This window comes from Microtus pennsylvanicus, chromosome 3 (assembly GCF_037038515.1).
Source record: "Microtus pennsylvanicus isolate mMicPen1 chromosome 3, mMicPen1.hap1, whole genome shotgun sequence".
Classification (NCBI taxonomy): domain Eukaryota; kingdom Metazoa; phylum Chordata; class Mammalia; order Rodentia; family Cricetidae; genus Microtus; species Microtus pennsylvanicus.
Window position 1 is genome coordinate 1,276,502 of NC_134581.1, and position 15,269 is coordinate 1,291,770.

The 15,269-nt window shown below is 48.3% G+C and overlaps 2 protein-coding genes across 4 annotated transcripts in view; both read right to left on the reverse strand.

The window, feature by feature from the left end:
- Positions 1 to 7,544: 7,544 nt before the first annotated feature.
- On the reverse strand, positions 7,545 to 10,980 carry Tmem42 (transmembrane protein 42). Of its 2 annotated transcripts, none has more exons than XM_075964043.1 (3): positions 10,718 to 10,980; positions 9,905 to 10,051; positions 7,545 to 8,561 (listed from the first exon to the last, which is right to left on the reverse strand). In XM_075964043.1, exons 1-3 carry the CDS (start codon positions 10,907 to 10,909, stop codon positions 8,286 to 8,288), a joined length of 615 nt encoding a protein of 204 aa, XP_075820158.1. In that variant the 5' UTR covers positions 10,910 to 10,980; the 3' UTR covers positions 7,545 to 8,285. The 2 variants fall into 2 exon arrangements, with proteins under 2 accessions (XP_075820158.1, XP_075820159.1); XM_075964044.1 differs by lacking the exon at positions 7,545 to 8,561 and adding an exon at positions 8,749 to 9,342 and having other exon boundaries at positions 10,718 to 10,976.
- A 2,250-nt stretch (positions 10,981 to 13,230) lies between these two features.
- Positions 13,231 to 15,269, reverse strand: part of Kif15 (kinesin family member 15) — a 54,622-nt gene continuing 52,583 nt past the window's right edge. The window contains exons 33-35 of one of the 2 annotated variants that reach the window (XM_075964063.1): positions 14,301 to 14,466; positions 13,996 to 14,127; positions 13,231 to 13,752 (exon numbers count right to left, since the gene is read on the reverse strand). In XM_075964063.1, coding sequence (XP_075820178.1) covers positions 13,690 to 13,752; positions 13,996 to 14,127; positions 14,301 to 14,466 — 361 coding nt within the window. In that variant the 3' untranslated portion in view covers positions 13,231 to 13,689. The remainder of the gene's footprint in view (positions 13,753 to 13,995; positions 14,128 to 14,300; positions 14,467 to 15,269) is intronic. The other variant, XM_075964064.1, reaches the window with a different exon arrangement.

The following is a 15,269-nucleotide window of genomic DNA, read 5'->3' on the forward strand; positions in this document are numbered from 1 at the left end:
TAGGGGTACCTATAAGGTCTTTTGCTTGACGGGGGTGTATTTATGTGTGTTCATGTATGTAGGTACACTTACCTGTACATGTTATGTGCAGGTTACAGCTGTTTGTGCACATATGTCTGGAGACCAGGGGTTAACATCAGGTGTTGCCTTATAAAATTATATATCTTTTAAACTTTTTATTTTATGTGAATATATGTGTATGTGCATGTACACATGTGTGCAGGTGACCATGGAGGTCAAAAAAGGGTGCTGGATTCTGTGGAGCTGGAATTATAGGTGGTTGTGAGCTGCCAGTGGGTGGGAGGAACCGAACTCAGATCCTCTGCAAGAACAGCACGTGTTATTAACTGCTGAGCAGCTGCTCAGCCTAACCACACTACTGTTTGGAGACAAGGCTCCTCGCTGACCTGGGGCTCACTGTTTCACCGAGGCTAGCTGACCAGCAAATGTCAGCGGTCTAATGTCTCCGTTCTCCCCCGCACTGGGATGCGGACATGCTCTGCCGTGCCAGCTTTCAGATGGTTTCTAGAGATCTGAACGCAGGTCCTCACGTCTGCTGAGCACGCTATCCACTTAACTATCTTCTTAATCCCATACCTGGAACCTTTTCAGCGAGGCTGATTCTTGTGAAAGAGCTGGTTTGACACAACAAAAGCCCCAGAGCAGGAGTATGGCCCGAGTCCCAGCTTTCAGTAACTGTGTCCTTGGGAAGTTGTCTGAGGAACTGAATTCCTTCTGGGCCTCTACAGCCCGAGCAGGCTCGCTCTGCAGGGTTCTACAGCCCTGACAGGCTCGCTCTGCAAAGTTCTACAGCCCGGGTAGGCTCGCTCTGCAGCTCTGCAGGGTTCTACAGCCCAGGCAGGCTCCCTCTGCAGCTCTGCAGGGTTCTACACCCCGCTTTCAAGTCAAGTATACTAGCGAGAGACTTATTTTTCTATTTCCTCTCGTAGCATCAGAATTAGGACTGTGTGCATGGATTATGTAAAACTAAAGCTGCCCATCCTATGAAGTGGAAAGGAGCAAAGCCTCTGCAGAGTCCCGGCCCAGGGATCACGGGGGTCTGTATTTACTCTCCTGGGACCTGAAAAGCACAAGCTGTCTCCAGAGCACCAGGGCGAGAGCAGCCATGTCCACAGAGAACAGACTGTGCCTTGACCAAGCCGCTTCACCTCTTTGTGCTTTGGTCCTCAACCTCTAGAACTGGGAGGTGATGAATCCCCGCGCTCCAGGTTGTGAGGAGGCCTTCAAGGTTATGTTGTCCCACAGGCTCCTGGTACCTAAACTAGAAGGCATGCTCCAGATAGGATGCTGCCTTAGTTTTACAGGTGTTATCTAAGGAGCCCCGCCAGCTTCCCTCCCTCGCCTCCACTGCGCTGGCTTTTGTTTTGTTTTACTTTGCGGCATTTCTCATCTTCCCAGTCTGTTCCACAGGGAACAGCGGCTGGTTACGTCACAGAGGCTGTCACCTTCCAGAACTGCTGTTCCAGCTGTACCAGGGCCTGCTGGTAGAGCTTGGAGCCGTCAGCCTATCCCACACTCTTTGTTCTTCTCATAGGGGTGATCAGGTGATCAGGCACGTGTCCCACCAGGGGACAGAGGCTTTGAAGGCAACTACCTGGGAAACAGGTACCACTGACCTCAATCCAGAGATGGTAGGGTCTTGGAGGAGAGCGGGGAGAGAGGAGAGAGGAAGAGAGAGAGAGACAGAGAGAACTGGCAGGAAAGTTCTAGAAACTTGCAGGTGAGACACTGGAGATGGAAACACACTTAGACATGAAACTGCCAGCCAGGATTGGATTTGTCCACCTTTTGCCTCTGCCCCATGGCTGGGCTCATGTTGAAAGATCTTGCTCAGGGCTGAGTATGTGAGGAGACAGAGCCAACTTAGATAATGTGTGAAGATGTGTCTCAGAGCCACCAGATGGGTGCAGGGGAGGGATCCTGGGGACACCTGAGTGACAGCTTCTAAGCCAGGTTCTCTCCTCCCAGAAGGAAAGCCTGGGAAGGGATGCTTGCGGGTTTTCGTGCCGGCTCTGCTATCCAACCTCTACACTCCCGTCCCAGTTCTGAGAAAGGAGCAGTCCTAGGCCTGGCAGCCATCCCGGTGCCACAGGAGCTGCCCTGGCGCCACACACTGGCTCTGAAGCATAAAGATGTCCTCTTGTAGTCTGGCCTCGCTGCCTGTGGAGACAGGGAGGGGTTGGTAAACAGCACCCAGAGACCTCTAAGAACATCTTTTCTTCTGGTATCTGAACCTCTGCTTATCTCTGTTCTGATTCATATGTATATAAACAACTTTACAAGAGAAAATGAAAGATCCCAATAACCCAGGATATCGCTACTCATCAAGCCATCCAGTGCCGGGGCCATGCTGATTCAGTTACCTCTGCTCACAGCCCAGGTTGGTTCACCATCAGCCCTGCTGGGGGTCACCGCCATGCAGTGATGGACTGTGCTTTCCTCTGCTGTGCCTGCTGTGGGTCCAAGGCTTGACTTCTTGACTTAAGATCTGTCATCTGGGGTAAATCGTGCAAAGGGTGATCTGGACCAAGTAGAAAGACCCTTCCAGATGCTGTGGGAGGTCAGTTAGGGGACAAGGAAGTGCAGCTGATGGCTCCTGGCCCCTCTATGTCCAGGGAGCAGATGCAGGGAAACATGAGCTCTCTGAGCCTGTGTCTAGGATGTAGGATCTGCACAGCCATTGTGAAGCACACCCATAACCCCAGCAATTAGAAGAAGGTAGGGGCAGAAAGACCAGGAGTCATCCTCAGCTAGACAGTGAGTTTGAGACTAGCCTGAGTTACATGGCTCTATCTCAAAAAGTCAGTAACAGGGCTGGAGAGATGGCTCAGAGGTTAAGAACATTGTCTGCTCTTCCAAAGGTCATGAGTTCAATTCCCAGCAACCACCTGGTGGCTTACAACCATCTGTAATGAGGTCTGGTGCCCTCTTCTGGCCTGCAGGCATGCACACAGATAAAATATTGTATACATAATAATAAATAAACAGATTTTTTTTTAAAAAGTCAGTAACATGAGAAGAGGATTGTGAGGGACCATTCTCTGTCTAGCCTATTCCTGGAGCCAATTCCAGTGGCGTCCGTTGTGTGCCTCCAAACATGTTTTCCTTGTCTAGGTCCAGAGAACCCAGAACACAGCTAGGCTAGTAGGAATAATGTGTATTTCCTAGCTGACCACCACAGCAACTGTAACTTCATGTTTTATAATATTAAAAATCATCATTCCAATATATCAACAAACCATTGTCCTTAAAGACTCATAAGACCTATAAAAAGAAAAAGGAATAAAAATCTCTACCTCCTTCTCAAGGTCAGGAACTAAAACACTGTGGTTACCCAGTGTTGCCCCAGCCTGTGTCCCCTCCTGCATCACTGTCTTGTCAAAATTAAACACTACTCTGAGTTAGGGCTTCTTTCACGTATCACCCACCCGCCCATAATTTATCTAAATCTGCCTATCTGTCTGCCTGCCTATCTGTCTGTCTATCTATTTATCATCTATCTAATCCATCATTTATCTACTCATCTACCTATCTATTTGTCTATCATCTGTCTAAGAGCTGGAAATTGAATGCAAAGCCTCAGGCCAACAGTCAATCACTCTACTACTGAGCTACATCCTCAGCCCCCTTACTGGTTTAAAACACCATTCATGTGAATATTTTTAAAAAGTAGCACTATTTAGGGCTTTCTTCTTCTTCTTCTTCTTCTTCTTCTTCTTCTTCTTCTTCTTCTTCTTCTTGTTCTTCTTCTTCTTCCTCCTCCTCCTCTTCTTCCTCCTCCTTTTCCTCCTCCTTCTCTTCCTCCTCCTCTTCTTCTTCCTCCTCCTCCTTCTGTTTTAGTATATTGAAAGTGTCCTTGTTTTTTTCTCCATATTATGGTGTGTGCATGATGCATGTATGTATGATGTGTGTGGTATACTCATGCCACTGTGTGCGTGTCAGAGCCAGACAACAGTCTTGGGTATGGGTCCTCATCTTCCACCATGTCTGAAGTAGTGTTTGGCACAGTGCTACATGTGACAGGGTAGCTGGGTTGCAAACCCCCAGGCATTCTCCTGCCTCTGTTTCCCCCCTTGCCATAGAATTGCTGGAATTACAGATGTACTGGCATGCCTGGCTTCTATGTGTTCTGGGGATCTGAACTCAGGCCCTCATATTTGGACAGCAAATACTTTACCCCCCCCCCCGCCCCGAGTCATCTCCTCAGCACCTACATTAGAGTTTTGAGATTTATTCACCCACACGACCCATGCCTTGTTTTCACAGCTGTCTAGGGTCCAGTCTCTCTCTCCTATTTTCCCCCAATGATATTATTACCTCAGAATTTTTTAGTTATTAACACCAATCCCAGAACCCATGTAAAGTTGAGAATGACAAACATGTGTAATCCCAGTGCTCCTACAGTGAGAGGGGAGGCCAAGACAGACAGACAGACAGACACAGACACACACAGAGACAGAGAGAGAGAGAGAGAGAGAGAGAGAGAGAGAGAGAGAGAGAGAGAGAGAGAGAGAGAGAGAGAATACCCAATCAAAGCTCTTGGTTGCTGTGCTTGCACAGGGTGGGGGGTTCTGGTAAAAGAACTTGGGGTATAAACTGAGGTCACCCTCCCTTACCCTTTAGGGAGGGCTAAAGAGAGACTAGCTTTCAATAGAATGAAGAAGGTCTTGGGAAGGTGCTCAGGCAGGGGGCCCTGGTCCTTCCTTTTGTCTGTAACTAGGATTAAGGGCTTTTCCAGTCAGGGCTGCTGTTGCTGCGGTGAAACACCATAAAGCACTTTGGAGAGGACAGGGTTTAGCTGGTTTACACTTCCGTATCACTATCATCATCAAGGAAGTCAGGACAGAAACTCCAACAGGGCAGGAACTGGAGAACGGAGCTGATACAGGGGTCACGGAAGGGCATTGCTTACTGGCTTGCTAGGCTGGCCGCCCAGAGATGGCCCCACCCACAATGGGCTGGGCTCTCCCCCACCAATCACTAAGCAAATGTCCTGCAGGCTTGCTTCCGCTTCCAGCCTGTTCTTTCCACTGAGCCTTTCTTTGTTTTGTTTTTTGTTTTGCTTGTTTGTTTTTCAAGACATGGTTTCTCTTTGCAGACCCATCCTGGAACTTGCTCTGTAGTAAAGGTGTGTGCCACTGCCTGGTTCCTCTTAAGAAGATATTTTTCAACCTCCCCCTCGGCCCTCCACCGAGGCAGGGTTTCTCTGTTTCTTTGGAGCCTGTCCTGGAACTCCCTTTGTAGACCAGGGTGGCCTCGAACTCACAGAGATCTGCTGGTCTCTGCCTTGCCGAGTGTTGGGATTAAAGGTTTGTGCCACCACCTCTAGGCAAGGAGATAATCTCAGATGAGGCTCCATCCTCTCTGATGACTCTCCTTGTGTCAGGTTGACTTAAACTATCCAGAACAGGGTGGGGTCTAGGTGTGGACTGAGTTTTGGACGCGACAGTGAGATCATAAATAGGTCTCGGCAATGAACGGTTACCAGGCAGGGCTAAGTGTGGGAGGCTCTGGCCAGGACTGCCTGAGCCACTCCGCTCAGGCAGAAACTGTCGTAGGTTGGATTTGAGGACCTCAGTTCTGCTGTCCTCTCCTCTCTCTTACCCCACTGCAGTGTCCACCTTTTAAGTGCCAAGCTGCCAGTTTTTCTTCTAAGACAGCATCTGGGAAAACTGGGCAAGAGTCAGGGTTGTTCCTAACCCCAGTCCCTCGCAGAGGCTGATATTAAAGCATCATTTATTATAGATCAAGCACAGGCAAGCGTGGAGGCTCATTCCCGTAACCCCAGCCCTTGGAAGGCTGAGGCAGGACTGTGTGACTTTGAGATCAGTCTGACCTACATAATAAATTCATCATAAAAACCAAAACCAAAAGCAAGACCCCTGCAAGTCTGTCTTTTAAACTGTCCAAAGTCCCCCCAAAGCCATTTTTCCCAAAGAAGATACACAAATGACTCTTAAGCACAGAAAAGATGCTTGGCACGGTTATTCATTATAGGTGATGAACAGCAAGCATTTGCCACTCTCTTCCTAGCTGTGGATGCAATGTGACCAACTGCTCCCGCGTGGCTGTGACTTCCCCAGAGTGATGGGCTGTGTCCTCGAAACGTGAGCCAGGGCCAACCCTTTCTCAAGTTGACTTTGTCAGTATTTTAATGACAGGAAAAGAAACCAAAACAACAGTTATAATAAAAGATGAACAAAGGTGGGGGCTGAGTATAAACAAAGTATTTTATATGTATAAAATGTTATGATTAATGTACTATTAACACATGCTAATACAATGTACAATTAACATAAAAACTGAAAAAGATGGTTAATAATCACCTTTATTATTAAGTGGTGAGACTGGAAACTCATACTTGGATGGCTAAACTATAAAGTGGTGTGGCTGCTAGTTGTTCAGGAGGAAGGGACAGGTGGATCCCTGTGAGTCTGAGGTCACCCAGGTCTATAGAGTAAGTTCCAAGCAAACATGAACTACATATGGAAACCCTATCTCAAAAATAGCAACAAAACACAAAGACCAAGTTAAAGTGGTTTATGATGTGTCCCAGTAATTCCATTTCTAGGCATGTATTCAGTAGAGTTGAAATCACATTTCCACAAGACATCCTGAATACTAATAACAGTATTATAATAACCCCAACGTGGAAACAACCTATCTAACAAAAGGTCAAATGGTCTCCCTGCAAGGTAGAAGGAGACTGCACCATAGAAAGGAATGAAGTAGCCAGGCGGTGGTGGCACACACCTTTAATCCCAGCACTCGGGAGGCAGAGGCAGGCGAATCTCTGGGAGTTTGAGGCCAGCCTGGTCTACAAGAGCTAGTTCTGGGACAGGCTCCAAAAGCTACAGAGAAACTCTGTCTCGAAAAACCAAAAAAAAAAAAGGAATGAAGTATTAAAATGTGTTACACTAATAACGAGCCTGAGAAACACTATTTTAACTGAAAAAAAAATCCAGACACAAAAGACCTCGGGAAAAGACCCACTATATGAAATATCCAGACTAGGAGATTCATAGAAACAGAAGTACCTGTGATAGCAGGGAGTGCAGTGAGGTTTCCTGGAATTAATGATGGTTGAAAATCCTGAGGATATACAAACTGCTGAGATAGCTATAAATAAAAAGCAAGAACAGAAAATGGTAACTGTCCTATCAAGGCCACAGGCTACACAGAACCTGATGCCAAATCTCCAGCCCGGAAGCAGAACACACATCAGAAACACAAATATTGTCTTGTGGTTTATTCTTCTTGCAAAAGAACCAGTGCAACAAAGACATGGATGCTGCCAGTCTGCTTAGGTGATTCCAGAGGCAAACATGTCTGCTTCCCGGAGAACAATTCATCCTCCCTGTAGAAAAAGGTATCTGCGGACAGTCTGCTCAGGTGATTCCAGAGGCAAACATGTCCGCTTCCCGGAGAACAATTCATCCTCCCTGTAGAAAAAGGTATCTGTGGACAGTCCGCTTCCCAGAGAAGAATTCATCCTCCCTGTAGAAAAAGGTATCCATGGACTAGCCAGCATGGAGCATCATGACATATGTGTGCCTGGTGCCAGCAGAGGTCAGAAGAGGGCAAATGTGCAAGAACTATGTAAGTCATCACGTGGGGGACAGAAATCCAGGACCTCTGCAAAAACAGCAATTTCTCCAGCCCTCATGCTTGCTCTTGATTGGTGCCTGCACTACAGGATGGTATGCGAGCTGGGAACTAGGCTGGAGATTTAAAAACACAGGCACACAGAGACGCGGGGATACAAGAATGCCAAGAATGCCCCCTTTATTGTGTTCAGGGGCAGCTTATATAGGGATCCTTAACTGATAGCCAAGCCCCAGCCAAACCCATCAGAAACCACTCCCCTGCCATCAGGAACTCCTGAGGGCCTCGTGCTCAGAGCAGCTGCAAGCACAAGTTGTTTACAAGAAATTCAGGGTCTGGGGGTCCACAGCCCCCCAACAGGAACACACCTAAGGGGACCTTAAATGGCTTTCTTTCTCACTGGTAGAATGACCATCATGAAACCCTCATAAACAAGGAAGTGGTTAGTGACAAGGTTCTGAGACTCGGTACAGTTTGCCACCCGTCTCTCTGCTCTTGATTTACTGAGGAGACAAGATTGTGCTGAGGATTAAGCCTCCCTAGGCTTAGAGAAAGACGGGGCATTAGCTGTGTGATGTTGGACGAGTCACCCCAGGGGCTCCTGAGGATGAGAATACTAGAGTGTGTTCCTCATGGAGTGGTCAGGTGGTTTTGCTATGTCAAAGTGAGCTAAGTAACCAACAGCTTTGCCTTGGCTCCCGGGAGGGTTTAAAGGAGTCTGGAACTGGGTTTGGCAGAGGTTGTTGCCAGGAGTGCAGCAAGTGAGCAGACACAGAAGCACAAACTGAAACTGGACGTCGTGGACTTGCAAACCTTTCTATATTAGAGTCCAGCCACTGGGGAGTCCAGTGTGAAGGACAGAACAGAAGCTGAGATAGAAACCGTTGTGTGAGCGCTGAGGCCGGGTCCCCGCTGGCAGACCAAGTTTTTGTCACCTGCGCACATGAGCAGGGGAGAGAACCTTCATTTGCTGGGTCCTGGCTTAGGGAGGAACCACAAGGGTGGAGCTGGACATGGAGGCAGGGGCACACAATCTCCATGAGTACTACTCCACGACTCCAATTCTGAGAACTCAGCTACCTGGCTACAATTGGAAAGAATTAAGATTCCACACCCAGTACCTTTATCTTACAAAGTAGGATTTATTAGCAGCCCAAGTTTCCTTTCTTTGCTGTGGATTCATAGGCGTTGACAGACTACCTGCACATTGTAAGTTTGTTTGCTTTTTTTCCATCAGGACATCCCGCCAGCTGCCGACTCCGGGGGTATATGAAGGGTCATGGTCAGGTACGAGGATCATAACCAACAGACTCTTCCAGGGCGCATCAGGGCAAGCCCTGGTGCATGAATCAGAGCCCTATACCAACACTGAAGGGCTTGGGCCTCATGTTGTGGTGGTTATCGTCATCTGACAGGAGCTAATGCTTCAACACTCCAGGCTGTGAGCTGGCCAGAGACCTGAGGTTGGTCGGGCATCTCCTCGCGGCCGATAGCCAAAGGCTGCACTCCCAGGCCACCCTGGAAGCAGTCCTATTTGCCAACCCATGGCTGGGCATCGCGGTCACCTTTACAGTGGGTCTATCACTGCTGCTTGCTTGCCTCCCAGGTGGGTGGGAGTGTCCTGTGGATCAGGGTGAGCCCACAGAGGATGAGGAACACCCCTCCCCACCACAAGACCTCCTGGCACTCTCCGTACAGCACGTAGCCTAAGATGGCCTGTGGGAGAGACAGGTGTAAGGGACCTGGCCTCCTCCGGTGGGCTCCACCATTCCTCAGCGGCTGACTTCTTCCTGAGGAGGCCAGACACCAAAGTCTGCTGCTTCACATCCACATCAATCCATGTTCTTCTGTCTCCTCTGTGGAAGGCAGGGGCTACCCCAACTGAGCAATGGGGCCCAACAGGCCAGTAGGTGGGGCCAATAATCACAAAAGCCAGCTAGGCCACGTTCCTTCCACTTCAGGACTGACGTGTCTGCTCTACCTTGTTGGCCTTGGGCTTCTACAGGGAACCTTGACCAGTCTCCTCTATGCCCACAGCTAATGTTTTCATTCCATACTTACGAGAGACACGCCAAGGGACTTCACATGCCGGGTGTGATCCCAGAATGACACTCAGATTTCATCCCTACCTAAGCTCTCCAGGTTTAGCTGTTCCTCGACTGGCGAGCCCAACCTCTGCTTGACTTCCTGTCCTTTCTTGAGCCCGAGCAAGCAGGGGGTTTCCCCAAGGACAACTCAGCCAGAATATGAGTGAGAACAAGGTCAGCAGGCTACTCACCGAGCTGAGTATGTTCGAGCACGTCACTGTGACAGACGCAATGGCTGAAGACATAGAGAAACTGAGGCCCCGGCTGAAGAAGGTCCACATCAGAGAATTGGTGCTTGCCATGGCAATAATGCCTAAGACACACAAGCCAATATTCACCTGCAGGAGAGAGGGTCACTGCAGCTACAACCACCAAGGGTGGAATCCTAAAGGCCCGGGGGATCTTTAGATGCCTCCTGCAAAGGATATGTAGACCTTGTGGACAGAGAGTGAGAGGTACCTGCCTCTAGAAAAGGGGCATCGTTTTCTTTCCTGTGGACCTCAAATTTCTGGCAGCCTAGTAGTCTCTTGGAAAGAAATGACTTACAAAAGTGCATCATCGTCAGAGCCAAGGGCAACCTGCTTTCACAGTGGGTAACCAAAGTCTGATCGCTACTGGAAAAGAGTAAGAACTTCCACAGTCTAGAGCCCTTCACTGCACTCTGGACCACTTGGGCACATGTGCACACCCAAAGGGAGGTGCGTTTCAAGCTTGGCAACTGCAACTCGGTTGGTTTTAAATCGCCAGGAATCTTAAAACAAGCGGTCCCCTATTGAGGTCGGGACAGAGGAGACGCCCACCCCGCCAGGGGCCCCGTCAGGGCTCCGGCCAGAGGCTGGACGAGGTGGGCAACCGGCTACCTCACCCTAGGAGTCCCGTGCCGGGTCGGGCTGGGCACAGGGGTGCACGGGGCTTGCAGGGAGAGGTGGTGCGGACGTCCTCCCCCCCATTCCCTCCTCGCCCTCCTCCCCGGCCCCGTCCGCCGTCCGAGCCCCGGCCCACACCTGCCCGCCGAAGGCCAGCTTGGCGGCAGCGGCCGCCAGGGCCCCAAACGCGCCGGCGCACAGGCAGTTGAGCACGCCCCAGAAGCGGCTCCGCATGGCGCCGGCCCGGAGGCGAGCGGGGAACTCCACGGGGGAGTCGGGGTAGGCGGCTGCCGACACGGCGGCACCTGAGGTCGCCGGCCCGGCCGCCATGAGGCCCGCAGTAGCCGCCACAGCCACAGCCGAGCCTCCGTGAGCCCGGCGAGGGCGGAGCCAAGGCCGAGCATGGAGGAGGCGGAGCGAGGCGAATCTGCCAGTGAGCACCGTGCGCCACAGAGGGGAACCTGCTGCTATGAGACGAATCTGCTGCGGAGGCGAATCTGTCACAGTGCTGAAGTGACCTGGATCCTGAAAAAACCCTGAAGCCCAGGGGAAGGACGGGGTGATTTGCAGTTCCATACCTTCTTCTTGGCATGGATGAGCACCTCAAAATGCTGATTCGGGGCTCTGCAGGTCCTGAAGTCAATGTGCACCCTAAAGATGCTTGGTGGTGCACGCCTTTATTTAATCCCAGAACTCGGGAGGCAGAGGCAGGCGGATCTCTGTGAGTTCGAGGCCAGCCTGGTCTACAGAATGAGTTCCAGGACAGGATACACAGAGCAAAACCAAAACCAAACCAAACAAAATGTTTCCAGCTCTTGCCCCCTCGTGGATGCAGGGGACAGATCTGGAGGCACGCAGCTTGGGACAAGAATTTGGGGCAAGTGCCAAGAAAAGTGTCGTTTGTTAATCGCATTGGTTTGTTAACCACCAGAACCACAATCACTTCAAAATTCATGTAAAGTTATCCAAAAAACTAAAACGTATCACCTAATGTCAGCAATATTACAAGTTAATGTCAATCCTGGACAACACATCTCACATAAGAGGGATGGGGCAGCCTGGCATGGTTGGTGAAACAGGCCTGAAATCCAACACTACAGAGGCCGAGGCAGGATTATCGTGAGCTTGAGGCCAGCCTGGACAACATAGCAAGTACTAGGCTAGCCAAAGACTTTTTGAGACTATCTCAAAAAGAGGTTTGTTTTTTTTTAAAAGGGGGGTGGAGGTTGGAGACCTAAGTTAGTGTTTCCCTAACACATGGATAATCCTGAGTTCAATCCATGACAGTGTATATTGTGAGTACATTTCCTTAAAAAAAATTAAAACAAACAAAACCCCAAAGTGCTTTAGAAGGGTATAAAGTGGTGCGGCTAGGCTAGGGGCGCACGTCAGGAGGCAGGGGCGAATGGATCTCTGTGAGAGAGAGCAGCCTGGGCTACACATTTCACTTCTTGTTCAGCACACTATTTCCGTGGACATTCTTAACATGTCCCATTGTTCCACATGCAGGTAGTTTTGTGCCGGAAATAAGGGGATGGAGTTTTGGGGGCTGGAGAAATGGCTTAGCAGTTAGGATCCCAGCCACCAGTCTAGGCAGCTCACGACCTCACAGCTCCCCACAACGTCAGAGCTCCAGGAGATCCGGTGCCTCTTCCTGGCCTCCATGGGCACATACCTGAACTCGTGTGCACATACCTGAACACAGACACACATATAAAAACAAATTTTAAGTAAAGAGCATCGATTATCCCAGGTAGTTGTATGTGGTATAAATGATTTCATGTTCAGGGAAGGAAGTTGACACGCAGAGGCCTCGTCGTACTGCTTCTCTTGACAGTGGAGCGATCTTAACGCTGTGGCAACAGGCAAGCGAAGCTAAAACCGATCTAAGCTGCTTCTGTCATGGTTTTCATCCCAAGATTAGTAAAGTAACACTGTGCTTTTAGCAGAAATGGTCTTCATGTTTTAGCAGAGTAAGGCAGACAGCTGTTGGCATCTGATGTGCGAGGTGTAGAGATATAGTGGGAAGCAGTGTGTTGTCTAGCCGTGTGGTCAACAGAATCAGTGATTTCAGAGCAAACTAAGCCCAGGTAAAGCTAGTGGGGTGACTTGGTTATTATTTGTGTATCCAGTGTCAAAACCTAACTAACAATCTGGGTGTGATGGTGCACACCTAAAATCCTCAAACTTTGGAGTAGAAGCAGGAGGATCAGGAATTCACGGGCATCTTTGCCTACAGAGTGAGATCAAGGTAAACCTGGATTACACGAGACCCTATGATCCTGGTCAAAAGACTCACAACTAGGGCTTGAGAGTTAGCCCAGAGGTTAAGAGCACTTGCTCTTGCAGAGAGCCTGGGTTTGGTTCCCAGCACCCACAGGGGGCTCACACTTATCAAGGGGGAAAGAGAGAGAACAGACGGCTTTCCAGCCTTTTAAAGGGTTCCCCACGCATGTGCGTCAAACGCCACGTTCTGCGCCTGCGCAGCCTTTGCATGGCCCGCTAGGGGCTCCTAGGAAATGTAGTTCCCCAGGCGAGCTACTCTCAGGGGCCTTCTGGGGAATAACAGTACCTTCTTCTGACCTCCAAGGATACCACACATGTGGTACAGGTACATACACGTAGGCAAAATATTTATACACAATTTTTTAAAACTTGTTTTTGAAAAAAATTTATTTGACTGTAGAAAAAATTAGACATGTATAAAATGCTCATGACAATAGTTATAAAAAACAAACAAACAAACAAAGAAACAAACGTATAGGAACAAGTTTGCTACAAAATCAGCCAGCAATCAAATTCACACCAAGTTTATCAAAGGTGAATCTAAGGAGAAAAGGACTTGGTCAACATTCACCAGAGACCTCAGCTGTAGGTTATTTTAAAGGGTCTTCCAGAACTTACAAGTGACTGGAAACCTGGAAGTGCATTGTTACCCACTTGACAGTCTGCTGTTTGCATGCAGAATTCCACCAGAATACTGAGGATCACTGCACACCATGGTTAATGATTAAGGTCTTTTAGTTTGGTTCTATTACTTGGGCTAGGGCAATCTCACTTTTAAAGAACCAATCTAAACAACGTGATGTTTAGGGAGCTGGCTAGGAGCTTTAGAACTCATTCTTTTTCTTTTCTTTCAAAAACACATTTTCAGCACGCAACTTTTCTGTCTCCTGTAATTAAAAAAAAAAAAGAAAAATTAAATTTCTAATTGTTATAGAAGCTATTTTCTATATATTCAAATTAAAGCTACAATATTTAGTTTGTGAATATTAAGTAAAAACCTGGCACCTGTGAGATTAGAGTGTGACCCTGTCTCAAAACACAAAAAAGTAAGATAGCAATGACCAATTTATTTTACTAAAATAATCACTTTTAAACCACCATAAATTTACTTAGAGTAGTTTCCAGTTTACCTCAGCAAGCCTGACGTTTTCCTTCTTGAGACGCACTACGTACTGGATCTTCTGATGTAGGTTTCGATGACCTATCAATTTTCCATTTTCCTCAGCAAGATACTCGAGCTGCTTTCTCAGCATCTCCATTTCCTGTCAACCCAAGGACGGGGAAGATCACTCTATGCACACCCTCTCACCAGCACCAACGGAGCGCTGGCCAAGCTTCTGTGGGCCTTCTGCACACCAGAGAAACTGAACCACGGATGTGTTTTGTTAATTCTGTTTACTCAAGTATTCTACCTAGCGTGGACAACCCGACACACCTGGAAAGTTCTCTCTCTTTCTTCATACATTTCTTCCAGTTTCGACCGCAGCTGCTCCTTCTCCTGAAATGCTCTGGACTCCAAAATTCTGGTTCGCTCAATCTCCTCACCCATTCTGTGGCAGACATTTTCCTTACTCTGAAGAGCACTTTGGACTTCTTCTAGCCTGGAAGAATAGCATTACTAACAGTATTGCAAAAAAATAATATAGTTATAAAACAGGACTCAAACTAGGCTTTTCCTTCTAAGTTCAGAATTTGATTTCTTCAGGACTCCTGTAGAGCTGGCAAAAGAAGACAGGCTTGCTAGATGGTGGTGCACATCTTTAAATCTGAGCACTCCAGAGGCAGAAAGTAGACCCCTGAATACAAGGCCAAGGCCAGCCTGGTCTACAGAGCAAGTTCCAGGACAGCCAAGATTACACAGAGAAAACCCTCTCTTGAAACAAACAAACAAAAAGGCTAGAACTGGGGTGGACTTAGGTGGTGAAGGCTTTGCTGACAACGGCTCAGGCCCAAGGCTCCACCTTCCTCAACACAGTAGGGAGATAGTACTGAATATCAGATGTGATTGCTTTGTTAGGTCAATGTTTTAATCCTGAGAAAAACTCTTCAAACCATGTTATTTATTATTTGGAGTCACACTGTTGTGTAGCCCAGGTTGTCCTCAAAGTCACTATGTAGCTGAGGATGACCTACTTCCCTTAGCCAAGTGCTGGGATTATAGGCATATTCCACAATGACAGGCTTCACATTTTTAATCATAAAAATTTAGTGTGAAACTTTGCTTGACCACATGGAGATGGAAATGAGGTTATCATTACTGTCTGTAGGCTTTAAGTGTCTCCAATCTCAGAATGATTTCTGATTTAAAAACCAAGCCCCAGACAATGGAACATTAGTTCTGGCATCAGGGGTTTGTACCTTACCCATTTCAGTGATAAAGGATAGGATTTCACCCACTTTATAA

Bases quoted from the DNA above. Each gene is read 5' to 3' on its own strand.
- Tmem42 (XM_075964043.1), bottom strand. From the start codon at position 10,909: ATGGCGGCCGGGCCGGCGACCTCAGGTGCCGCCGTGTCGGCAGCCGCC. The intron at 10,052-10,717 runs GTGTGGGCCGGG...TCTCTCCTGCAG, and splicing joins AGCTGGCCTTCGGCGGGCAG to GTGAATATTGGCTTGTGTGT. The intron at 8,562-9,904 runs GTGAGTAGCCTG...TCATGTGCGCAG, and splicing joins GCTCGAACATACTCAGCTCG to GTGACAAAAACTTGGTCTGC.